Below are 27,495 nucleotides of genomic sequence, written 5' to 3'. Positions count from 1 at the left end.
ACAGCACTTACATTAAAACGTAGCATTTAAAAACCACACCTTTCATTCGCATACATTTATTAAGTGTTCCTGTTTCTCAATTCCATATTTTTCAGCCTGAAACTTTATGAAGATAGCTCCACCATGTGGTGAAATGATATCCTAATTCAAAAGGCAAATTTTAGAACTTAAAACCAACAAATTATGGTAACCTAGAACTGTCCAATTTTCATGGCATCTACACACAGCTTTGACTGACTTCAGCAAGTTGTAGGTGTTCCTGGCTGCTATAAGGCTGCCAGTACATAAAATATCTGGTATGTTAGCAGGAAACTAGGTTAGTATGCAAAAAAGGGCAGGTCATCTTCCACAGTAAAATGATCTGGTTATCTCACTTCAATTCCCTATTTGTGTCCTTCATTTAGTTTAAAAAAAAAAAAAAAAGAAAATCACAGCCATACTGGGTACTAACAAGTAACCTTGCTGCCCGTCTCCAAAAAGCCAATAAATTGAATGAGCATAGGAACTACAGAACTTTCTTGGCCAGAAGTGGTTCTTCTACAAAAACGCTGAACCCAGTAGTGGTCCAGCCTCACAGATGCCAGTCATATCTATCTCCAGACAAATAAGCAATGTTGAACTTTACCATTCAACAGTTTCAGGAGTCAACTACACTTGCTTCTTTAAAATAAAGGAGTTAAATTAGGAAATAGATGCAAACCAGTGTTGCCAGGTGTATGATAATTATTGTATTTGTACTATAATTTCAACATTTGTACGCTGTATGATCAATAATAGTAAAGGTATTCAAAATGTACAATAATTTTTGAGGCAGCTAATTGATGCAGCATATGCAAGACCAAAAATCACTCTCAGGGAGTCTCAACTGACTTCTGGGTTTGATGTCAGCACTTTCTTATGACTGCCTGCCTTTAAATAAAGTAATGCTTCAACTTTGATGACCCAGTTCTCACTCACTCACTGGCAACTTACAATGAGCAATATATAAATAAGAAAAAGACATACTTGCTTACTTATTTGCATATTTTTCAGTGTACAATAGTTTTTCAGAAAATACAATAATTTTGAGCTTCCAATATGATAATTTCATATTTAAATCCTGGCAATGCTGATGCAAACCCACCAATCAAGGTGATATACAAATAAATGTGTGTGAAAGCAAACTTGTAAAACAGTATTGTTGTGGCTGATGTTGCTTGACATTTAAACTTTCAACTAAGTGCTGTTGTGGGGGTGGTTTTTGGCAGTGTTGATGATCAAAGTATAATTTTTGAAAGGGACTCTCCCATTATCAATCTCATCTGGTGCTTCTGAGTATTCTCTCCTCCGTGCTTTTGTATTCTTCTGTCCACATCCCCAAGCCTTATAGAAAAGCTCTCAATTCAGTCCCTACACCATAGGGTACCAACTTTTTAGGTACACATGTCACAGATGAAGCCCTATGCCCTCCAAGTTCCACTCCAAACCTCTTCCCCTACTTGGTTTGCTCCTCTGCTTTTTGCTCCCTACCCAATCTGCTGCTGTGCTGCCTGCCCCTCCCTGATATGCCACAGGCCACACAGAACCACTCATGTGACAGGTTGGCCATCCCTGTCCTACACAAATAGTGAAGGCCAACAACAGCAAACCTATAACAGCAGGACGGCATCAATTCAATTCAGATATTTGTTATTTGTCATTATTTTACTCGATCTTTTAACAATTATTAATTAAACAACAAATTGTATAGAATTAATGCAATTAAAATCTGTGTGTATACCCATGCCTTTAAACCAAAAATTAGCATTACTCTTAAAAACTCCAGTGTTTCCTGCCTGCTGACTAATCTCACCAGCTAACACTGGACCACAGAGGATATCATAACAGTGGTTAAATGTTTTAAATTTTGGATGTCACAATTGATAAAATGACTTCACCAGCCACTAAGCATTAATTGCCAACCCACCAGCTGCTAATCAAAGGATAATTTAGTAGAGGTGCACCAATACATTGGTCTAATTTTGAACAGTAAGAAAATTGGCTGTATCAAATTCAGTGCGATGAGGTCAATAATTTGGCCGATAAATGCTTGTGTGTGCACACAGCTGCAGCACAGTACTCAGGTAGCAAGGAGTAGAGCTGTGTGCAGCTGGTATGTCCATTGTGGTGGAAAGGGAGGGGGGAGGGGAGGGACGTTGGGGAGGAGGGGTAGGCAGATCAACGCCCCCCGCAGCGAGGGAGGGGGCAGGGGCTGCCCAGTGGGGCCGGGGGGATGGGATGGAGCCATAGTTCTTTCAGGGGCAGGGGGAAGCTCTCGCTGCTGCTTGCAGGGCACAGGGAAGGGGGGCACGTGCCCTGGGATCTGCATGGGGCAGGGCAGGATGCAGCTGCGGACTGGAGCCAGGGCTGCACTGGAGGGCATGGAGGGGGGGGCAGATCAATGCCTCCCGTGGTGATGGAGGGTGTAGGCGCTGCCCAGCTGGAGCAGGGCACAGGATGGAGCCACGGCTCCTGCTGCTGCTTGCACCCCAGGTGGAAGCACATGCCCCTGGATCGAAGCAGGGCGGCCTGGAGCTGGGCTCTTCTTGGTGGGAACTGGGCTCAGGAAGGGGGCTAGGGAGGGGGCTGCAGCCACCCCAAATTTTGCCGTAGCTCTGCTCCCAGTGCCACCGCATGCTTGGCACAGCCCTGGCTCAATACCCACCCCAATCAAGGGGCACATGCTCCCCCTCCCCATGCCCTCCTGGGGTGCAAGCAGCAGCAGAAGCCACCCCCTCCAGGAGCCGCTGCTCCATCCCGCACTCTGCCCCAACTGGGCAGCACCTGTTTCTGCCCCCTCCCTCACCATAGGGGGTGTTAAATCTACCCCCTACCACATGCCCTTTCCCTCCATCCTCCCCTTCCACCACAACCGATTTATCAGCTGCATGCAGCTGTATGGGACATCGGATCAGTATCGGCCAATATGCCTCCTTAAAAATCGGCTATTGGTATCAGCCAAAAAAATCTCTATCAGTGCACCCCTATAATTTAGTACCTAATTCTCCACAAGTAACGTTACTGACTTGACACCAAGGCTTCTACTGTGGTTGTGTCAAATTAAAATTCAACTAACTAGAGTTACAAATAGAGACTGTTGTTTTAATATGAAGCAACTGGTATTGCACACTTTTGAAAGGAAGACTTAAACTAAACTAACAAAACATGAAAAATTATATGACCTAATACAAGACAGACAGGAGTTCTACAGTATTAATATCTTAGGAAGTTCAAGCTGAAAATTCAGAAGTGACTAGTTTTAGTTGTCTTTTCACTTCTCAAAAAAGTTCAAGGTAAAATTGAAAAAGAAAAAAAGTCATTACAATACCTCACGTAGCCCAACTGTATTAGTACAAAAGAAACTGTTGACAGCAGAGCTTGCTCCAAGAAGTTTGCAACCAGACTTTAAGAAAAGATGCAAGTTTGTAAGAAGCAAGAGGGTAAAAACATAACGATCATATTTTGTATATGAATTGTGCACATTGGGTCAAGCAAGGATAAAGTCTTGTTTGGTTAATGGAGACAAGCAAGCAAATGGCAGCAGTCTCCACTCACTATCTGACTAGCCCAGGGCCCGCAGACAGGATCTGATATGCAGAGGAGGGAGCACCTTCTCTGCCCTGCAGCAGTGTATGTTCCTCTTCCACATGCTGCTGATCGATCCTGCCTGCAGCATCCAGCGTCCCTGCTCTGTGCCAAGGTATCAGCCTGCACCACTAAAATTTATGGTTCCACTGGCATTGGACGTCAACAGTAGACAGTGGTAAGAGTAGTAGAGCAGAGCAGGGAGGGATGGGGCACTGTGGAGGGGACTCAGCAGCCTCTGGCTACGTCTGGGTCACAAGAGAACCCTAGCAGCCAACCCTGGACAAGCTAGTAGGCAGGATGGCCAGATGGACAACTTAAGTAAAGGTGTTTCATAGTTTCTAGGGTCGGAAGGGACCTGAGTAGATCATCTAGTCTGAACCCCTGCCATGGCAGGAAAGATTACTGGGGTCAAATGACCCCAGCAAGGTGTTCATCTAACCTCCTCTTAAAGACTCCCAGGGTAGGAGCCAGCACCACCTCTCTTGGAAGTTGGTTCCAGATCCTAGCCACCCTGATCGTTAAGTAGCACCTCCTGATATCTAGCCTAAATCTACCCTCTGCCAGCTTGTGACCATTATTCCTGGTCACTCCTGGCAGTGCTCAGGGGGAACAGGGACTTCCCCAGTGCCTGCTGATCCCCCCCGACTAGTTTGTAACAGGCCACTAGATCCCCCCTCAGCCTTCTCTTGTGGAGGCTGAACAGGTTCAGGTCCCGTAGCCTCTCCTCACAAGGCCTGACCTGCTGCCCCCTGATCATGAGAGTGGCTCACCTCTGGACCCTCTCCATGTTGTCCACATCCCTCTTGAAGTGCAGTGCCCAGAACTGGACGCAGTACTCCAGCTGCGGCCTGACCAGTGCCGCATAGAGGGGGAGGATCACCTCCTTGGACCTGCTTGAGATGCATCTGTGGATGCATGACAAGGTACGGCTGGCCTTCCTGACTGCCTCCCCACACTGCCGGCCCATGTTCATCTTGGAGTCAATGACGACTCCAAGATCCTTTTCTGCCTCTGTACTGAGAAGAAGGGAGTTCCCCAGCCTGTAGGTATGGAGCCGGTTGTTCCTCCCAAGGTGCATCACTTTGCACTTGTCAGTGTTGAATCCCATCCTGTTCTCATCCGCCCACCCCTGTAACCTGTCTAGGTCCAACTGTAGCCTATTGCTCCCTTCTAGAGTGCCCAAATCCCCCCACATCTTACTGTCATCAGCAAATTTGAACAGGGTGCTTTTTACCCTCTCGTCCAAGTCGCTGATGAAGATGTTGAACAGTGCGGGCCCGAGGACTGAGCCCTGCGGAACCCCACTGCCCACATCCCTCCGGGCTGAAAACGACCCATCCACCACCACTCTCTGGGTGCGGCCCTCCAGCCAGTTGGCAACCCAATTGACTGTGTGGGTGTCGACATCACAGTCCCCCAGTTTCTTAATGAGAACAGAGTGAGAGACAGTGTCGAAGGCCTTCCGAAAGTCCAGGAAGACTATGTCCACTGCTACCCCTGCATCTAACGATTTGATTATCTGATCATAGAAGGCCACCAGGCTGGTCTGACAAGACCTGCCACTGATGAACCCATGCTGGGTGCCCCTAAGCATGAAATCCCCTGCTGGCCCCTCATGGATGTGTGCCAGCATAATTTTCTCAAACAGCTTGCCTAGGATCGAAGTAAGACTAACTGGCCTATAGTTTCCCAGGTCCTCCTCCTTCCCCTTTTTGAAGATGGGAACCACACTGGCCCTCTTCCAGTGCTCTGGCACCACACCAGAGCACCATTAGCGCTCGTAAAGCCGTGCCAGGGGTCCTGCAATGACCTCAGCCAATTCCTTTAGCAGTCCAGGGTGGAGATTGTTCAGACCGGCTGACTTGAATATGTCCAGTCCCTCCAGAAGCTCCCCAACTAGTTCCTCACTAACCCTTGGCCCAGGTGTGCCTCCCCTGGTGTGCACCAGGGGACAGACTTTTACAAAAACTTAGGCCCTTGCCCAGAATGGAAGGAAGTGCTTGGGTGGCTGTCCATGAAACATAGCTGGCTGTAGGGTCCTTAATTATTTCCTTTAACATAAAGCAAATCAATAGCCAAGATGTTGTTATCATTGGGTTTTGTTTGTTTGCTTGCTTTTTGTGAACTTCCACAATTGCTGCTTCAGTAATATGCTTTCATTTATCAACATGTGACTGACACAACAATTACAGTCAATTCAATGTCCATTACGTCATCATAAAGGAAACAATGTGGCACACAAGCAATGTGGCACATAAGTCTCTCAAAATTCTGTTTAATTAGGATTTCAAGCAGAAATTAGATTCTTGAATAATAATGGCCTTTTAATAAAGCAAAGTTTCAAAGAATCGCAGAGGCAAACCCACAAACTAGCTTCACTAATTAAAAAAGGATGGGGTTGGCTAACTAAGTGAAGTTTGCAGAGAGTACAAAGTCTGTGATTAACAATAATAACCCATTCAGATCCCTAAAGAACAGTCTAGCTTTAAGGTGAGAGAGACCCAAATAGTTGAAACATTACCCTTCATGTCCTTTCTTATTTAGGAATTAGTGCTATTTAAAAATGATAGTTCCCTATGGGGAAATCTCTAATAAGATATAGTAACAAGAAAGTCTGTACTGGGTGGGTGGCTTCAGAACAGGAACCAACAGCAGGTTTGTTCTTTGTTTCTCCACAAGAAGGGATCTGTCACTTCTATCTGCACTTTTACAACCCAGAAAGGCACTTTCATAGAAATAAAATAACCCTGAATTCTTTGCTTCATGAGTTTTGACAATGCTAAATCAGGTAAAGGAAGATAGGCAGCAACTGGTAACTTGATTCTTGGATGGAGTAATACTGAATATCCATCCATCTAATCTATAGGATTTTTCTTTTTTTTCTTAGTTCATTTCTAATGGCTTTTCCACACTCTCCTTGAAACTAAGATTGCATGCCATAATGGGAGGTACGGACAAAACAGAAACTATAAAGACAAGGAACAGACTGGAAGTGGAGACACTTTGTTAGATTTTATGTTAATGAACAGACTACAGTGGGAGATGACAAAATATCTAAGCTTGTATCAAGCTAGTAAACCCACTCACAAGCCTTGTATAATTACTGTTTCTTTTGTAGTCAGATGACAACCCAGCTTATTAAAAATAAACATGCATTCAAAATGCACATGCTTCCAGCTGCCTCAATACAAATATATGCAAGATGAAAGCGCATTCAAATCAAATCAGAAAACGAGCTCCTGGCACTTTTAAATCAATCTCATAAGTACTTAGATGAAGGTCTGGAACAGACTGAATCACTAAATCCTATGACTTTATACTCTGAATGGCCCAGAATGGTCTGGCAGCCCAGAAATGAAGTGGAACTGTGTAATTTTATTAGCAAGTGAAAGACGGGGATAAGTAAGTGGAATGAGGGATCATTCATGTTATGGAATGGAAAAAGTTTATTTGCTAGACTACAGGAAGTATAAAGTGAATAGTGTAGATATGGGGAGGCAGGGGGTGCAATGGTGCACTTGCAACCTCCTGCCCCTTTGATTTCTGCTCCATGCAAAGTTTAAAACCAACTGCCTGGTGGCTGCAACAGCGTTTCTATTCAGGCAGTAGCGAGAAAGTCAGTTTGACTTCATGGCTCATTATGATTTACCAGATTCCTTCTAAATTTATTACACGGGTGTTAGTGACCCTTTATCCTTTTTAATCATCTTGTTATTCCACTAATCAAGCTATCCTTCCGAAATTCTGCCATCTATGAGCTGCTCCTAGTAATATAACTCCTATTTCACCGCCCTGAGACTAACTCATGCCAGTGAAATTATACTTGTTTTTGCTTCAATCTTAAACTACATAATACAGCCCTAGGCCCCTAACATTATTAGTAAATCTTCTACTTTATTTTTTACTGGTGAAAAATGTGTTTATATATGTGGTAACACACCTCACCACTTGTACCCCTCTTCAAAATTGTAGAACTGCTCATGCTAGGGTTCTACATAAATCTGACTAACCCTTTTTACAATATTCCTTTAAATAAGATGCACTTTTTAGAATTAGGTATTTCTTCTAGAAACAGCTTGCCTTTTATTTGATTAAAAAAATAAATAAAAGCTCGTGTTCATACCACAAAGATTGTATCCTTGTAAATGTGTCTCTACTGGATGCTTTACTTTCTGTAAACTAAGACTCTGAAAATCTGATTTCATCTTCAATTCAGGGACAATTTTATATTGAAAAGAATACAGGAATTTTTCTGTAGTACATTAAATTATCAACTGACTATTTCTTGCTCCTGCTGTAGTTTGCCAACCACTGATAAATGTTTGGAGTAAGTGACTGCTGTTCAGCAATTACTGCAAAATATACATTTTTGTCTAAATATGACTATAGTTAGAAAGAACAGCCCACTGCAATTTTTTCTACTAAAGTAATGAAGACATTCTTCTGAAATAAAAATTTCTTACAAAGTTTTTGGTTTTTACAGTTAAACTGGAAAAAAAAAACACATCCTTTCAAGTAGTACAGAAAATAGGTCTATTAAATATCAATAAAATGTGTTATTAAAATTTGCTAATAAAATGCAAGGGAACCACCATGCTACTCAGCAAATGAGCCATACAATTACCATACATGTGAATAGTAATTTAAGCTTGTTCCAAGTCTTGCAGCAGCTACCTCTTCAACATTATCTTCACTTAGGAAGAATCTGCTTCAGTGCCTGGCAAGTCAGATAAATTTATAGTTTTATAGCTGGTATGGCGCAAGTGACATCTTTGTCAAAATCTGACAGATTAAATCATGAAAGAAAAAAAGCTAGTTCCAAAGGATAATAAAAACGTATCCAATTAGAATGTACACTGATTTATAGCATGTATTTTTTCAAACGTTAAAGAGTATGTGCCTTTTAGATTGAGTAGTAAATATGTTTATCAAAGAAATGATTCTTTGTTCTGTTTCATGGGGATAGTGGGAGCTGAAATATTTGAGAACCTTCAGATCTAAAAGCAGGAGAAAGTGCCACCTGTTGATCCAAAACTTTTGGCAATGTGCTTATTTTTTATTTAAATCCTTAAAGGGATCCTGTTACTCTTCTGAATGTGTGCTCAATCTTTCAGTTAGTCCGAAGCTCGTCTTAAGTTGTATTAGCAAAGCAAGCATCTATTGCATTGACCCACGTGCTCCTCAGCACCCATCTCTTAACTTAAGTCACTGCCTAAAACCTATTTTCTGTGCCAGATCTCTGGTTCCAATTTGGTCAAAAGGAAATTGTATCTTGTACTGGTTCTTTCCTGTAAGGTTACTGATTGCCTAATTAATATGAACCTTTCCTGCCTATATTATGCAATGCCAGCTTTCAGACTTGCACTCCTTCCCCCCACCTGCCCCTGCCTTTTTTTAACCATGGGGATGTTTTCAGAGCTCTTGGACCTTAAGCTTTTTCTCAGATTCTAAATACAGGTTCTCAGATGAGGACCACCTCACATACTCCTGCCTGTGTCACTGGCACCTGTAGCAACTACAACCACATTGCTGTACCCCGTTTGCTATCAGCTTCTTAATATTTCTTATGACACTGGCCACCTTCATGCCTATGAAGACAAATCCAAGAGTTCATTATCATCACATACCCAGCTATTGATGCACCTAATGATTTACTTTTCTTCTACCATGGGTTGTTTCACTCTCATAACAATAACCATCCCAGAGAATTACTTCTCCATCTCTAGTGCTAGAGCTCCTCATAAAGAAGAGTACACCAGTTCACCTTGGGTTCCTTTCCATCATAAAACTGACTTCCTTAGCTGGCACATGAGAACAGCCAGATCTGAGATGGACTTACTTTATAGCAGAGATTCTCAGTAGGATTGCTACAACACCCTGAGGTGACCCAATATCGTTTAAGCGTGGCATGCAATATTAGCACTGAGTTATGCAAACATCTAGACAAGATTTGCAAAATAAATCCAGAGATTTCAAATAGGAATCCACAAGAGTCAAAAACATCCTAACTTCTTTCTGAACTCCTTACAACAGAATTGCTTTATTAGAATTGTTTTATTAGAATTGTTTTCTGTAGTCAGAAAATGCACTGTAATGAATTATTTTTTTAAATAAAGTGCTAATGAATTCAAAAAGTTATGAAGGGATGCCTCAAGTCTCAAAAGATTAAGAAACGCTGCTCTATAGTCTCCTACACTATGTCTGGAACAGTCAGACTTTCTGCATCTCTATTTCAGCAATTCTGGCTCTCAAGTTCACGGGCTGCTTTAGCATGTGCATGCCAAAGCAAGTAGCTGTGCATTTTTCACTTTGTGCAATGCATTATTTATCCTTACCCTTATGAGTGTACTGCCAGTCTTCTACTTTCACTGTTAAGTAAGGTTTTTCCATTCTACCAGGTTGCGTATCTATATTTAAAAACTGAAGCTTACTTTAAAGCCTGCTAACAGCTCATTAACCCTTCAAAATGAGCTCCTACTATCTCTAGATTTTTATAATCCACAATCAGTATCACTGCATGGAGTCTTTGCTCATAACTAATTTCTGATAGCATAACACATAAAGGCATTAATAATAAGAGCCAAACTGCTGAACTTATCTAAAGCTTGCTCACTTTAAAAACGCACAGATTTCAGAGTATTTGAATATTAGTTGTTACAGCACTATGCTGAGACTCACAGGGCATGTCTACATGTGCATTTAGGTGCGCCTAACGTTAAAGTACATTAGCTTAATGTGCATTAAGGCGATTTATGCCTGAGTCTACACGTACATGAACTGATGCGAGACTAAAATTAGTCCCAAATCAGTCCATACACAGAGTTAATATGCCTTAAAGTGCTGGCATGTGTATTAATGTGCTTTAGCTATTTACACCTGTCAGAGCAAAATTTTGTATGTATGCTGATAACACAGAGAGTTAGATCTGAACATGCACAGACAAACTTAGCAAGTGGAAAATTCCACTGCATGCCCAGCATGTGCCCCCTGCTCGACCCCAAGGCTCGTCAATCAAGACTGCCATAACACATGCTCAGTTTACTCAGAGCATGAGGTAATCTGATCTAACGCACGTGCTCAGTTCACTGACTCCATGATGTAATTGGACTAGAAATTTCTATGAAGCGAGCAGCCTGATCGGCCACTAAATTCATATAAAAGGCTTGTGAACCGCCCCCCCACCCACCCCCCGGGAGGTGAGGTGGTGTGTGTGTGTGTTTTGGAGGAGAGACTGTGCTTGACCTGTGAGCAGAGGCTAGGGACTGTTTCACAGGGAGAGAACGATCCTTAGAGCAGGGGCTGCGGCTGCAGGGGCTACTCCTAAGGAGGGCTTCTAGCCCACTGGTCTCTTCCTCGCTGCGATTTTGGATAGTCGATTCCTCTTCATTTCCTGTCTTGATCTTTTCGCTACCGGACTGATTCTGGCATCGACCCTGACCACGATTTCGATCAACCCGACTTACTGAGATCACGGCTTTACCTCATCGTACCTGGCACTGACCTCGGGATCGTTCTCCATCAACTCCGGCATTGATTCCACTTTGGACTGGCGTCACAACATGTTACAGTTTTGTTGTTCGTATCCCTTTAATGAGCTGTTGACCAGCCCTGGGACTAGCGAGTGGGCAGTCGCACCTATCCTTCGGGGTAGAAAGCAAGGGCTCACTCGGGAACCCCGTGGGCCAACAGACCCCTCTGTTGTTCGTTTTGGTAGCACTGTAACTGAAGCAAACTTCCTACCTACGCTACAGAAGTGTAAGTAAATAAAATTCAACTATTTTTTAAACCGCGCGATTCCGCATACCGTTCAGACTCCTCGCCGCTAATCCCGCCTGTTCCGTATATGAACCCTCAGCCCACCATGACCTTGGGGCCTTTATTCCCCGACAACACCTAAATTTGACACCTGGTGAAAGCTAAACTGCACTGATCCTACTATCTTCATTTTTTCATCAAGATCCAAATTTTTCCTTCTAGTCCCAATAAGTAGTAAGTTCAACTAAAACACCAGATCTGAGAAGTGGCCAAGAAAGCCACTGATGTTCTTAGCTAAACAAGTTAAGAATGAGAAGCCAGAAATGTGTATCCAGGACTACTCTTTTTGACACAGACTGCTTTAAATTTTCTTAAGTGTTGGATTTTTTTTTTTTAAACAAACTTGAAATTCTCTCTCTTCTGTTTGCACTTCTTAGTGTTTTCCCAGATGTCCAACTACAGAGGGAGCACTGTTATCCACTTACTTCAATTACTTCTTTGTTAACAGATGATATACTGTTTGCAGCAGTCTGGGAAAAGGGATGAACACACAGTGCTATCTATCACTGAGAATGTCAAATTATTTTGAGATGCTACATTTGTAGAAAACTGCCATCTTTTTGGAAAAGCTGTAGGATGCAGAAAAAGTAGATAAGAGTTGACAGGGTTCCAGTATTTAATGTTCTAAGTTTTGCAATTATAGTTTTCACTGCACAAGCATGGATTATAATCCCTTCTACAAGTGTGTTCCTATAAGGCATCCATGTGAAATTTCTTATTAACTTGTTTATATAGTTGATTGATGCCATTGGCAACTTAACATATTGCATCACCTAGAATCATTTCAGACCCCATTAACTATTTTGCAAATTTTTAGATACTGGCTTAGGAACAGCAAACCCTGGGCATTTGCGCACATTTGCACCACAGCACCAGGCGCTTTTAAAAGTGCCCGGCGCTGCAGCACATACATTTGTATAAATGACGAAATACACAGCAGTGCTGAGAAAATGGCAGCGGCACACTGTTGAACATGAATGCCATCAAAGGTGTTTTAATTCAAAAGCGCACTGCCACCATTTTCTCAGCCCTGACATACATTTTGCCGATTAACTGAGTCTGCTCTGACATGCCGGAGATCGAGCAGACAAATATATGTTTATAAATGCACCCAGTATCTGTGCAAGGGGTTGGACCTTGAGGTCCCTTCTAATTAGGATTTTATGAAAAAGAAGAGATGAGGTTTCAGGTAGAAAGACCTGATAAAACACTTCTAAAGACCTAATCAGTGAAGTCTCAAACAAGGCAGGAAATAAATCTTACCAGGTTTTAATTAAGTCAGGAGTAAACTGCACTGCCATAAAATGGATCTGAAGTCTTCTTCTCTACAACCCATTCCTGTCACTATGCAACAAGGATGGGCAAATGTTTGCCATAGTTTTCTGGTGAAAGCAATAAGAGGTAAAACTACCGCATCTTTAAAGGTTTGGTCAACATTTTAGATTGGATAGAAGTTTCTCTCAGGTCTGCTGTTGCACCTAGAATCCAGACACTGAAATACCACTGCACTAATTCATATCTGGAAGACTTTGTTTTTAAAGTTTATTTAGTAAGTATTTCAAAGTTTTTGGTTTTAGAGGGCCAACCAGGGTTTCAACTTCTAAACTAAAGAATATTTAGCTAAAAATAAATAAAGAAAAGTGTCTTTTTTCTCTTGAAAGCTAAAGTTTTGAAGCATGCAAAAAAGAACTTACTTGCTTTTCAGCTTCAGTCCTGAGCAGTCTGAAGGCTTTCCCTTCAAGTTACTAATAGCTAATCAAAAAATTAAGGGAGGGCTTAAGAAGTGTGATGGGGAAAAAAAAAAAAGAGAACGAAGAACACTAGTCAAATATCCCTAGCAAGGTCCAGGAGCTGCTGTGAAGCCTACTCTATTATCATACTCAACTGCTGGGATGGAAAGGTGCCAGCATTTCTCCCAGGTAGATGTCCCTAGACAAAGGATCAGCTATCTATGGCCTACAGGCCAGTTGTGGCCAAAAAAACTTGGGGGTGGGGGGAACATTTCTGTGGTATTGACATGAGGTGGGGATGTGGGGGCATGACTCGTCCTACACAGCAGAGAAAAGCTGCACCACTACAATGCAGCAGTGACTGCAGGAGCGAGGGCAGTTTGGGTTGGCAGTGAGTGGTCTGTGCTCACAACTAAGCTCCATTACAGCGTTTCACCCCCACCCCAAGCAGGTGCCAACTTCTACCCCTGACCATCAGCAACTGCTAGTGATTAGTAAATTGCATTTTCAGAAAATCCTACTTTGACTGGAAGCAGCATTTGCTGCTCCACCATCTAAGGACTTTTATGGTAAATGGCACTAATATCCATCTGCTCAGAGAGATGCAGTAATTAACTGCTAAGACTGTTGGAAAAATTGTTTGCAAAGTCCTTAAAGGCAAGGAACATTCTTTTGGCTACCAGCAATTTTAGGGAGTGGGGAAGAAGGGCAGAGGGAGGTGTGGGGAAGACCTCAGGGAATTTTCACACTACAGAGATGATACTAGAGGTCTTACTGATATACCTGAATTAACTTTAAATGAGCTAGATAGCTTGGATACTGATAGCAGTTTAGTTGTAGTAGCTGGGGGCTCAGCACAGATTACAAGCCCCACTCAAAGCATTTATAAATGCTGTGGAGGACATGGGTGTGTATCCTGTACTGTTCTTTTTGCTGTCATCACTATACCACTATCAATGCTTAAGACAGCTATTTTAAAATTATCCCAGGTATGCCTACAAATGCTTCAGTCATACCTTTGGCTGCAGTGTAGACACAGTGTTGCACACATACACTCAGTACCATAAATTTATGTAAAATAAACAGTCGGGACAGTTGGACAGTCGGGACAGCATTTAAAACCAGCACTATTTATCTATAGATATATATCTATAGATCTCTCTCTTTATACATACATATACAGAGAGAGAGAGAGATAGAAAGCAGTTTTTCTATATAGGAAAAAGGGGGACTACGCATTTTACTATATAGAGTCATGAATACAACAGCATTTGTACATTTTGATTTGGATAAAAATCTTCATTAGAAAAGTGATATGGCAACACGGAGCTCTCAGACTTAATTTTGAATCATTTGCTTCCCAGAATGGCTGTAAAAATATGTCAAGTCAAGCAAAGACATAAATATAATACCTGGAATCAAGGAATAGGTACCACTACTACAATATTATCATGAGCATTAGCTTTCCCGAGTACTCACTAGAGATCCAACCACAGATGACACTTTTTCATATGTCTTCCATGCACTTGTTCTTATGACATCTGAAACTTTTAAAATGTCACAAAGTGCAACAAAATCTGCTTCTCCAAACTCAAGCCTAGCAAGAGAAGAGAAAATAAAAATAGTATTAGGCTGGTCTGTGCCACCAGATAAGGGATTACTTGTCTGACAAGCTTATTAAGTATTAAAATCAGATGTGTGGATCAAGACAATTGTTTGTCACATCTACAGCTAATTTCACAGAACATCTTACCAAAACAAAACAAAAAGTTAGGAACGTTGCCACACATGCAGAAATGTGAATAACCTGTTTATTCTGCAAAAATGTCTGCAAGGCTCAAACCTGTCAATCATTTAACATCAAGATTCTAGACTGAAGGATGCAAGATGGAGAGGATTTAGAGAAAAGCCTGAACAAGGAAAATAGTCTCTGCAGCAAAAAAAAAAAAAAAAAAAATCAAGCAACTCAGAAACAGGGTTAAGGTGTGAATTGATCATGACCTACATGTGCCTCTGGCAATCAGTCTAGCAAGGAAAAGGTAAAACAAGTTCCAGTTAAGAGGAGTTGGATGGTACAAATCTAGATTAGAAATAAGGCCCAAATCTTTTACACTAAGGTTAATTAAGCACTGAATAATTTATCAAAGAACATGGTAGATTCCTTATTACTAGCCATTTAAAAATGAAAATTAGCATTTCAGAAATATTTTGCTCACACAAGAATTTAGGAAAATCCTACAGATCACAAGACATAGGGCAGACTCAAGAGGTGGTTAGCCACATTAAGTCAGGCAGAAGCTAGGGCAAGGTGACACCTTAGAGACTAATTCAACAAGACATGAGCTTTCATAGGGTCCTGTCACCCCTTCAAATTAAAGCTGGACAGAAACCAGCTATATTATTGTTACACATTTTCAAGTACTAACTTCATAACTGATTGGCTAGTTTATAGCTGGACAGTCCTTTTTATAGTGTGATAATACCTTTGCATATGTGGCTGGCCTTAATTTACTGCATGCTTAACCAGTTAACTGTACGAGAATTATTTTCCACGTATGGCCAGCCTAAATGCATTATGAGATTTACCAGTTAACTGTTTAATATATACAACGTGTAGCAGGGGCCACAAGCAACAACCCACTTTGTTTGAGGCAGTAAATGGGCTGCCAGAAATAAATTATTTTATATAAAAGGAAAAGGGACACGGGGAAAAAAATAAATCTTTTGTCAGATGCTACAAATGGACTTGCAGAAAAGAGCAGGTTGTTGCCCACACAAGGTCATGCACTCCCAAGCTAGGCCAGGTTAAATCAGTGGTTCTCAAGGAGGGTTTTTTTAGCCACATGCCACACCCCCCTTCAGAAAATGCCAGGGCTTCAGTTTCACTTGGGGGTTTTTGGATGCAGAAAAATATTAGAGCAATTCTTCTGTTTCAAAGAGCTCAGCAAGCCCCCCAACCAGGGCTGAGTGCTACTTCCTATGCTTCTGGGTTTTGCTAGTTGTCCCCACTACCAATGTGTTGGTGTTTTTAAACCTGCATCAGAGGCATTGAGTGTTGGCTGCAGCCAGGGCTGGGCACTTTCACTGGGATGTGCCAAGGCTCCTGCTAGGAATAAAGCCAGAGGTTCCTGGCTAGAGGGTCTTGCCCGTCCGCTCAGGGTCAGACTGACTGCAAGATTTGGGGATAGGAAGGAGTTTTACCCCATGATCAGACTGACATGGACTGTGGGGGTTTCTGGCTTCCAGGGTGGCAGGGGCATGGGTACCCCAAGCATATCCCCACAGCAGCAGGACACTGGCTGCAGGCCTTCCCCTGTAGCAGGCAAGTGTGTTTGGTCCCTGTGGCATCAGGGCGGAGGGCAGCGCTGCAGAGAGCCCGGACAGGGATGACGCCACTTCAGGGCAGGAAGCTGGAGCTCCCTTCCAGCCCCAGGTCTCTGTGGCTTAACATACAGATCCCTATTCGAGTCCAGGGGTGGGGGCGGGGAGGGTCGTTGGTTTATTTTACAAATTTCTACAAAGCTACAAGTCTCCCCCCACACGACCGGGGTCAGCCTGGGAAGACACCGCACTCCTGCACCCTGCCGGGTTCCCTCCGCCCTCCAAGCAGCGGCCCAGAGACACCACGGCGAGCGGCCCCACTCCCGCTCAGCTTCTCCTCTTCCAGCCCCGGGGCAGAGCCGCCGCAGCGGAGGGGGCAGAGCCGCCACAGCGGAGGGGGCCCAGCCCCCTCCCCCGGCAGCGCGGAGCGGGCGGGACTCACCTGGGGGCGGCGGGCGAGGGCTCGGAGGGGGCCGCGCCGCGTTCCGGGCTAGCGCGTTGCCCCCTGAGGGCGACGGCGGCACCCCTGCGCGGGGGCCTGGGCGCCATGTCGGGCAGTGCCGCTGGGGCCGCGGTTTAAAGAGCCGCAGAGAAGACTACGCGGCCGAGCCGGGAAACCGCGGGAAAGCACGTCAGTTAGCCCCGCCCACAGTCATAGTTACTTCCGGCTCGCGGAGCCCAGGGAGTCTGCAAAGGGGCGGGGCTGAGGGGGAAAAGCCAAGACTCCGGAAGCGGCGGGCGCTCAACGCGTCATGCCTCTCACGAGCGGCGCAGCCAGTGAGCTCGGCCGAGCAGCCGCCAATGCTGACCAGTAGGGAGCTGTCGCGGTGACGGGCTCTAGCGCAGTCATTCCCTCGCCGGCGGGGGCGGGACAGGTCTTAAGGTGCCTACTTGCAGCCACGGGCGGGCGCAGGGATTAGGACGGGGGGGCCTCGCGGTCTGTTTCTCCAAGCAAAAATGAACCTGGAGCTTTGGTAGCAGGCTCGGGCCTCAGGCTGTCTTGAGCAGTCTGGGGTTAAAGCAGAAATAAACATACTGTACAGATTCCCATCGCTTTATGTTGTACATACGCTTCCGGGAAACCTCCCATCCTGCCACGTGACCCCTCCAGGGAAGGAATTCTACCTGATCAAGGCATCAAAATGCTCAACAGAGCTCACAAAGACACTCTCATGGACCCCAACGGACAGCCTTCCATCTTTAGCTCCATCTGTGCAAAAATTAAGTTTATTTCCTACCCCTGGGGACATTTTACCATCTTGTACCATATACACTTTTCCCAGAGCCTGGTGAAGGGACTTTGATCCCGAAAACTTGCAGAAAAGGACAATTTTCTTGTAATTTTCCAGTTGGTCTAATAAAAGGTATCATTTTGGAACACAGAGTTCTAGTTTTTTGTATGTCCTCCTGTAAAATGACACATAACTCAAATTTGCATTTACATAAAGGGAACCCACTTTACAATGTAACAAATAGGGATATGAGACCTAGACAGCACTGACCCCCAGACTCATTTCTACCACTTTTACTAGTCAATTTTGGTACTCACCAACAGCAGGCAGTACACACAAGCACAGGGTGGGAGTGAATGTTACCGTAATGGGGATGGCACCTACAGAAATGCATGTCGGAGGCAACAACAGAGGAACACAGACCCACACAGGAGACTATATTTTGGTGCGTGTCATTCCCATAGTGCACTGCACAAAGCAGCTGACTGTGGGCTTCCAGCACACCAATCGCATACGCATGAATTTACCTCACATGTAACGAATTTTTGGTATAAAAAAGGTCATTGCATAAGAGCAAATTTGCACCTACACAATCCACATACAAGGAGGGAAACCTGTAGTTGCTAGAAAATGAGATGAGGTTCTCTTGCTCCCCTTCCCCCACATCCCCAGCATGAGGGGAAAGCCCCTTCTCTTATATTCCCTTAAAGTGTAGCAGAGCTGCAGCTCTGACGCTGGCCCTGAGCCTAGGTTGAGGCCAGAGTCAGACCCACAGCAGCAACATTGCCAGGTGTATGATAATATATGATCATTTTAACACTTCCAGTTCTCTCTCACTCACTGGAGATTTACAGTGAGCAATATAAAGTAAATAAGAAGAAGATGTATTTGCATACTTCTTTCAACATACAATAGTTTTCAGAAAATACAATAATTTGAGCTTCCAATATGATAATTTCATATTTAAGACCTGGCAACATTGCACAGCAGGCTTCTGCCTCCTCCTCCGCTTGTCCTCTGCAGTTTCCTTCCCTTCCCCATCGCTCTCAAGTGCAGCTAGCCTCTGGCTAGTGCTGGAGGGGTCTCTCCTGGGCACAGAGCCAATGGAAACTTCTTCCCCTTCCTGGTCAATGAGCAGCACCAAAGCTGCAGCTTGGCTGGGTAAGGGCTAGTGCTTCCATGTGCTGTCATCCAGGAGGGAGCAGCCCAAGCAGCATATGGGGGTGGGTGGAGGAAAAGAGGCAGAGACTGGAGTGCAGGTGTTACATAGACTGCCAGCTCTTCAAATCACAAGTGATGCCTTATGAGGGCGATAAGGCAAAGTGCTATGTTTATAAATTAAGCACTTAATACACACATACACACACCCCACACTCATACTCAATTTCTGTTCTGTGCTGGTATATATTATCAGTCTTATCGGTGCTCAGATCAACTTAGTGGACAGCCAAGTTGATCCAAGTGGGAGTCCGGTTTCTGCCAATACATCTTGTCAGACAAACCAAAGCTTTAGGGTGACGTGCAGAACAATACCCAAAATCAGTATGTCTCACCCCATTTTTTATAGCTTGTCAAATCACCCAGTCCTCTGGGCTTTAGCTAAGTTATTACTGTGTTCTTTCTTGAAGGTTGATTGCCATTGTTTTCTCACTGTTCTGGGGTGAATTCTTCTCCTTTGGTCTTTTATTTGTCTGCATTCTTCAACCAGTTGCTAGCTGATGTTTTCCTTTTCCACAAACATACTTTTACCCATACAGCATACAAAAGAGTAAAAGGTCGAGCACTTATGTCAAGCTACAGAGCAATACAAAATGGAGTTTCTTAAGGCAATGCAAAACTCAAGGAAATACATAAGATTAAAAGCAATGTACAAAAGTCTATTTCCATGTTATTTACCTAACATCAAGCTAGTATTCATGCTACTTGTATAACATTCCCTTCTTTGATCCTTTAAAACATTTTATTTTGAATAAATCACTGTATAATTTTTGAAAGGCTATATATTGTAAAGCAATTAAGGTATGTGATTTTAATTTAAAATACATGTGTTTTATTTAACATCATATACAACATATTACAATTAGCAGTATTTTAGTTAGTATAAAGAAGATGATAATAGAATGTAACATAACAGTTAGGACCACCGTTTATGATGGTAATATTCCTTGAAAGTAGTATACCAGTGGTGTATTATTAGTTGTTTAGCTTGTTTAGAGTTTTTTAACCTTGGTGTAAAATAGTTATAGTACACAGTTGATTTTGGTTTTGTGTTGTAGTAGTAAGATAGCTAAATTGTGAATTTTTAAAACCAATAATTTAAGGTAGTTTAATTGATTTTTAAAGAGAAATGGAAATTAAATTATTGTATTTTTAGGGATGATTTTTTAAGATGCTTGCGCAATTTAAAATGCTTAAAAGAAAAGTAATAAAAATGTAATAATAAGCTAATAAATTTTAATAAAGCAATAAGCAAGGCTAAGTTAAAATATTTAGGGTTTCTGCCATGCAGTTTTTAGCATTATGTGCAGCTTTTATTTACGTCCCTTGCAAAGAATCACATCACAGAGAACTGGTAATTATCAAATACACCAAGATAGTGTCAGAACAACAAGAATCACAGGAGTGAGACACGCCACAGCTAGGTTTGGAGATCCACATGCACACAGACCAAATTAAATACCTTTGGGGTTTGCATTTTATGTGGAATGCTAACAAATGTAAGTACCACAGCCAGCCACATGTTTTAATGCACAATATTGTAAGGAGGAAAATCAAGTACAGAACAAACTATTTTTGAGGAAAAACAGTCCTTCAGTTATAAGGTAAATAATTATTTAATCATTCCATATTACTGTGGCAGTGAAGCTGTAGCACTTTCTCTCTACCTTTGCTTTTAGGAAATTTTTTCTACTCAAATTAGAAGAGTTGTCCATAGTTAAAAGTCTAGAAGTGCACATATCAATAGTTCTCAACTTTTTTAGATTCAAGGTGCCTCTTGATAGACTGGAGGCACCCCGCAGAAAATGCCAACTCCTAGTTGTCCCTCAGTTTTTGACTATGGACAAATAAAATACTAGAGCAATTCTCCTGTTGCCAAGAACTCAGAAAGACCACAGCTGGTCAGAATATTTTAAACATTATGGAATCCTATTTGAAATGTCTGGGTTTATCTTGTGAACCATGTTTGCACAGTTAACAGTGATAATATTGCATGGCACTCCGCAGCACACTTGAAATGATGCCAAAGCTCCTCCAGATGTCTCAACACCCTGGTTGAGAATCACTAGTATATATCATATGCAGTTAAAAGGATTTAGGATAGCAAGTTAAAATCCTAAACTGCAGCTCATTCTGGAGTCCTTTTTCAGGACTGGCTTTAGGAATGCAAAAGAATTTGAAATGAGCAAAACATCACAGAACATTTTTTTCCAGACATTAGGGATCTTTACAGCTGTCAACAAGTTGAACAAATAAAAACACACACCTTTTCTTTCTCCCAGCAAAGCCTCCCTGGGCAGCTGCTGTAGTGTTTTATAGTACCACCATAGCTCATTTATGTGACAGGCAGAAAGTCTGGGTCCTCCTTTTAACCTTTTCTGTATAACTGCCTAGGGAGCAAGCTTTTTATCTTGGCACAGAGTTCCTAAGAGATATCTGTTAAACTCCAGGGGAACATCCTTTGCTTAGAATTAGACAGGTATTAAGGGTCAGATTCAAAGGCAAACGTCAGTGGTTAAAGTCTGCCTCTGCCCTGTTTTAGGAACTGAAGTCCAAAATGTGATTCCAGGAAAAAAAACAAAAACAAAACAACTCAGCTGAGCTGCTCCTTAAATTTGCTAAGCCCTCATTGGTCAGAATGTTCCCTAGGTGTCTGCAGTTCTGCTTTTTGCACCTGCCCAGAACTGCCCCAGTCCAAGCAACTCACCATCTAGCTCTAACCAAAGCTTCATTGAAATCTATAAACTAGAGGAAGCAGCACCCAAGTTCCTTGAGCAAACCATTCTGATATGCAGGCTTTGAGTCTTCTTAATACAGCAGTAGCATTATGCTGAGCACAAAGCACAGCCATTGTCATTAAAAAATACAAGAGATGGGAGTGAGGTACCTGCCTGGTATATGATGGTTAGATGATTAGAGTTCTTGCCCAGGAAATGGGAGACTTGGCTTCTAAATCCTCCCCATCTTTTAGGGGCAATTCAAATCCACAGCTCTGACCTTTCAGAAGGAAGTCTTAACTACCAGACCACAAGCCAAGTGATGAGGGGTGTCCTCTATCCTTTCTGTTAAAACTGGATCATTGTGCAAGAAAGAACATCAGGTTCATTAAAACAAGGAGAATAAGTGATAGGAAGCCCAACTTTGCAAACTAGTGGTTAGGGAGTAGCATAACTAGTGGTAAGTAAGAGGGGCACCCACCCTAGATATCAAGTTAGGAGGGGGCGCTGGAATCGCCCTCCACCCCTGCAGAGTCCTTGTATTGGCAGCTAGGAAAGCTCCATGGTTTACCCAAGCTGGAAACTCAAAAAAAATCCCCGGTTGCTGCTTCCTTAAGAGCAACAGCTCATACAGGCACAGTATGTGGCAGCAGTTCAGCCAGGGACTATTTAGGAGTTCACGGCTAGGTAAAACTGCTGGTTCCCACGGCCTCGTTACAGGAACCCATGCATTACCCTGCCGCCATCAGGTTTGCTCAGGGTGCCAACTCTGTTTGTTACATCTCTGTGGGCATGTCTACACAAGATGGTTAACGGTGAATTAGCATAGTTTACTGTGAAATAAGCACATGGGTCTATAAGTGCACATGCTTATTTCATAGTAAATCTCCCTAATCCCAAATAAATTTGCTACCTGCAAATGCAAGTAGCAAATTTACTTGGCATTAGTAATGGCATGGTAGCACTTGTGTAGATGCCTGGCAAATCTGCTGCTGGTCAGCCATCCACTAGGGGGCAGGAGATAGCTCCCTGTCCCCTGAAGCTGCCTACTGCCAGGACAGCTTCCACCACAAGAGCCCACGCAGGGGCTATGTCCCCCTGCTCCAGCAGCAGTGATCTTCAAGCCCCCTCCTCTCAGATTGCAGAATAGGGGCTGGGAGATCCATATCTCCCAGTCACCATCCCAGCATCATGATTGGGAGGTGGGGGGGCTGGGAGACCCTTATCTCCCAACCTGAGCCCTGCAGTCATAGGGCTTAGGCTGGGAGATAAGGTCTTCCAGCCCAAGCCCCATGACCACCAGGTTTGGGCTGGCAGAGAAGGGTCTCCCAGCAGTGGCTCCAGGGTCACAGAACCAGCACTGGGAGCTCCCTGGTGGTGGGGGCTGAGGAGTTTGTTCCCCACCCAGCTCCACAAGCTCAGAGCTAGAAAGGGAAAAGCTCCCCAGCCTGTCCTCCCCCCGCAGATCCACACTCACGGATTATAACACACAGTTTTTCTTCTTATAACATTAAGACTCTGCCTTCTATTCTATACACTGAATGAGAAAGGGTTTCTCTTGAGGGGTGGAGGGGATCCCATGTAACCATCTAATCATGTACTATATCCAGGGCCATCCCTAGAGGGTGTGATTCGTGGCAACCACCCTGAGCCCTGTACTTCTGGGGGGCCCGCAGAACTGGGCAGAGAGGCTGCAACTGCAGTTAACCTATCCTCCTGCCTGGCAGGTTGGATAACTCTTTGCTTGCTTCGACCAGAAGTTCTGGCCACCACCCATCCTGCCACATCCAGCGTGCTAGGGCTTTTACTCCCCAGCATAAGTGGGACGGGAGCTTCACACAGGCTGCTTTGCCCTGGGCCCCGTACCCTGCTGGGTTCGTCTCTGACTATATCAATCCATATGAACAAGCTGAGGAACAAATTAAATTACATTGGCAACCTTCATTTTGCCATTTTCTAATATTTGAATACTTAGCTTTACAACATTTTTAATGAAGAGTGCTTCATATAAAATATAAGTTACATGAGAACTGAATCAAGTCATGGGCTTAGGTTTTGGACTTATGAAATTTAGTTACCAAATTTAGCCATTAAAAGGAAGAATGGATGGTTGTGTGGTTAATGCATTGAAGTAAGATTAAAGTTATTTAGGTTCACTTCAGTTCCTGGCCTTGTCACAAGCTTCCTGTATAACCCAAAGAAAGTAACTTAGTGCTGAAAAATATCTATTAAGCAGAGATACTACTTCCTTTCCTTTGTTCATTTTCTGTCTCTATAGAACAGAAGCTCCTTTAGCAGAAATAATGTTAACCCCTTATGGTATGTTGTATAAGCATTCATATGAGACCCCAATATTTGGTATATTAAAGAACATGCAAAATTTAAAGTGAAAGTTCTTTGAATTACTTTCTTGAATAAGAAAATGAAAGTCCCCTTTTTATTTCCTGAATATAATAAGACTTAGCCAGACCAAGACTTAGCCTGACTTCTGCTGGAAGGTCGCTCAGCCAGATCTGATTGGCCACATAGGTTTTTCACCTGCATGGAAGAATTTTATTTAGTACAGGAGGTGAACCAGCCGACCAGGGGGAAGGCTTTGTTGGATTTGGTTCTAGTCAAAGGAGACAACACAGTGGGAGATCTGGGGATTGAGGGTAATCTGGAAGATAGTGATCATGAGAAGATAGAATTAACTATCTGTTGTAGGTCAGGGAAGTTAGCCAGTAGGGCAAAGGTGCTTGACTTCAGGAAGGCTGACTTTAATGAGCATAGGAAAATAATAAGAGAGACCCTATGGGAAGAGGGACTGGAGGGGAAGGGAATTCAAGAAGGATGGTCATTCCTCAGAGGAGTGATCCTTGGAGCAAAGAAAATGTCCATTCCTGTATGCAGGAAAGGTAGTAAAGGGGCCAAGAAGCCCTCTTGGCTTACCAGATGAGTCAAGAGTGCTTAAAAAAGAAAAAGGAAGCTTACAGACAGTGGAAATAAGGGATAGTCACCAAGGAGGAATACACAAGTATAGCCCATATTTGTAGAGAGAAAATAAGGAAGGCAAGGACAACGACCGAGATCAAGTTGGCAATCGAAATCAAGGACAATAAGAAGTCCTTCTTCAGGTATATAGGGAGGAGGAGGAAGAACAAAGGGAAATGTGGGGCTCTTGCAGAATGGGACAAGACAGCTGATAAAGGAATCAGGAAAAAGCTGAACTTTTTAATGAATACTTTGTGTCAGTGTTCCTGCATACAAATAGTGGTCACCCACCTGGTCAGATACTGGACAGATGTGAGGAAGGAGGGGGGCGATCGCCAACCAATCATCAGTGTCGAACTGGTGAGGGAGCACTTAGACCGGCTGAATGTCCTCAAGTTGGCAGGACCAGATGGACTACACCCAAGAGTGCTGAGAGAATTGGTTGGAGTCATTGCAGGACCATTGGCAAAGGTATTTGAAGACTCATGGTGCTCAAGAGAGGTCCCAGTAGACTGGAAAAGGGCCAATGTGGTAGCAATCTTTAAGAGGGAGAGAAGGGAGGATCCAGGAAACTATAGGCCAGTCAGTTTGACCTGAATACCAGGTAAAATTTTGGAAAAAATTTACAAGAAGTCCATTTGTGAAAGACTGGCAGAAGGCATGATGCTGAGGGATGGTTTTGTTGTGGGCAGGTTGTGTCTGACCAACCTCAGCTCTTTTTATGATCAAGTAATGAACTGCTTAGACACGGGAGATATGGTTGATGTCATATACTTGAATTTTAAAAAGGCTGTATGGTCTCCCATGATGCTGTGATAAAAAAACTGGGGGACTGTGGCCTGACAGAGTCCATGGTCAGGAGGGTTGGGAACTGGCTAAGGGGTTGAACCCAGAGAGCATTAATGGATGGGTCTGTATCCTCTTGGCAGGAGGTGGCCATTGCTGTGTTACAGGGTTCGGTTCTTGGCCCCTTGCCGTTCAACATCTTTATCAACAATTTAGATAAGGATGTGGAAAGCATGCTGGCCAAGTTTGTGGATGACACTAAGTTATGGGGGAAAGTGGTCATGCTAGAGGACTTGATGTAGATCCAAGTGGACCTGTACAAGCTAGAAAGGTGGGCAGAGTGGAACTGGGTGCCATTCAATAAGGATAAATGCAGAAGGCTTCATCTGGGGAGAAGTAACCAGCAACATGAATGTAGGTTAAGAGGAGATGTCCTGGCCAACGCAATGGCTGAAAGGGACCTCAGGGTTATTGTTGATCGGAGGATGAACATGAGCTGCCAGTACAACACTGTAGTCAACAGAACTAATAGCATACTAGGATGCATTAGCTGATGCATCATGAACAGGGCTAAGGAAGTGATACTTCCTCTCTACTCAGTGTTGGTGAGACCCCAGCTAAAGTACTATGCCCAGTTCTGGGCACCACGCTTCAAAAAAGATGTGGAGGTCCAGAGAAGGGCCACAAGAATGATTACGGGTCTGGAGGACAAATCCTATGAGGAAAGAGTACAGGATCTGGGACTGTTCAGCCTGGGAAAGAGAAGACTGAGAGGTGACTTGGTGGCCATGTATAAGTATATAAGGGGTGACTATCAGGAGCTGGGAGAAAAACTGTTCACTAGGGTGCCCCAGGGGAGGACAAGGAGGAATGGCCATAAACTGTTAAACAATGGTTTCAGATTGGATGTAAGGAAGAACTTCTTTATGGTAAGGGTGACCAGAATCTGGAATAGACTTCCCAAGGAGGTGGTGCAGTCCTCAAACTTGGAAGTCTTCAGGGGGAAACTGGAGAGAAACCTTGCTGGGAACATTTGATCTCAGCAGTATTCCTGCCCAGAGCAAGAGGGTTGAACTCAATGATCTTTCAAGGTCCCTTCCAGCCCTTAATTTCTATGATCCTATGAACACCTCACTTTGAAAGAGCCTTTGAAAGAAATCAAGTAACAGTCACCTTTACTTAAATAAGAAGTCTCATTTTACTGTCAATACACTGCCTGGGTAATGATAATTAGGAAGGATCCATTTAAGATCAAATTTTGGTTTCATTTGACCTAAGGAAGCGTTGTTTCTGCAAGAATGAGACTGGATTCTTTTGGATGTTGTTCAATTTCTGCAGGAAACAATTTGAAGGAGAAACACAACAGAAGAGATTGTAACACAATTGACAGTGTTCTATTGCCTGCTTCTACTTTTGTTACTTTTCTACATAGAATAAATGTCTTAATATTTTGCATCCTCTTATTTTTCTAAGTAATACCATAACACAAGGCCTTTACATGATAGATGTGGTGTTCGTACCCTGAAGCAATAAATAATTTCAGCTTCCTGATCTTTGTTTCAGTGATTCTAGTAATTTGGATATAAACACAACACAGAAAACACCGAACACAAAATAAAACTAAGTCATGCATAAAACACCTTTTCATGGCCAAATCACTTAAGTAAAGTTTCCTCTATCTTACTTGTCTGTACTGATCTGTACTAGCTTTCAAGTTTCTTTCTAAGATTGCAATGTAAAAAGCTAAGATTTGTTCATGGAAACTAAATTTGAAGGAACTCTGTGACTCTTATAACGCACCCTGGCATTCAGTCATAGGAGATTGTATTGGATCATAGGAAATATAACTCAGCCAAGGATGTTGGTTTTAGAGAAAAATGGTAGCATTTAGCCCTTCAGACTACAGTTCTCATGAGGCAATGTATCACAGGCTGGAAATATGATTGATAGGGTGATTGCTTAGTTGTTGTAAGTATCCTTGGTAACCTACCTTGAAATTTGCCTCCCATCTCCGACAATCTTAGCAATGAGGCCAAGTGAGAGAGAATGGGATAAGTAGGGTTAATTTGCACTCCATCTACACTTTGAAAAGAGTTT

General features: G+C 43.2%; 1 protein-coding gene across 2 annotated transcripts in view; it reads right to left on the bottom strand.

The window, feature by feature from the left end:
* Positions 1-17,132, bottom strand: part of RB1 (RB transcriptional corepressor 1) — a 119,212-nt gene extending 102,080 nt beyond the window's left edge. For both annotated transcript variants that reach the window (XM_090025951.1, XM_090025960.1), the window contains exons 1-2: positions 16,915-17,132; positions 14,631-14,748 (exon numbers count right to left, since the gene is read on the bottom strand). In XM_090025951.1, coding sequence (XP_089882077.1) covers positions 14,631-14,748; positions 16,915-17,021 — 225 coding nt within the window. In that variant the 5' untranslated portion in view covers positions 17,022-17,132. The remainder of the gene's footprint in view (positions 1-14,630; positions 14,749-16,914) is intronic.
* Positions 17,133-27,495: the final 10,363 nt, after the last annotated feature.

The sequence above is a fragment of the Crocodylus siamensis genome, chromosome 1 (assembly GCF_052110815.1).
Source record: "Crocodylus siamensis isolate JL-2025a chromosome 1, ASM5211081v1, whole genome shotgun sequence".
NCBI classification, from domain to species: Eukaryota; Metazoa; Chordata; order Crocodylia; family Crocodylidae; genus Crocodylus; species Crocodylus siamensis.
Note: the sequence above shows the minus strand (reverse complement) of the source record. Positions and strands in the feature narration are given on the sequence as shown.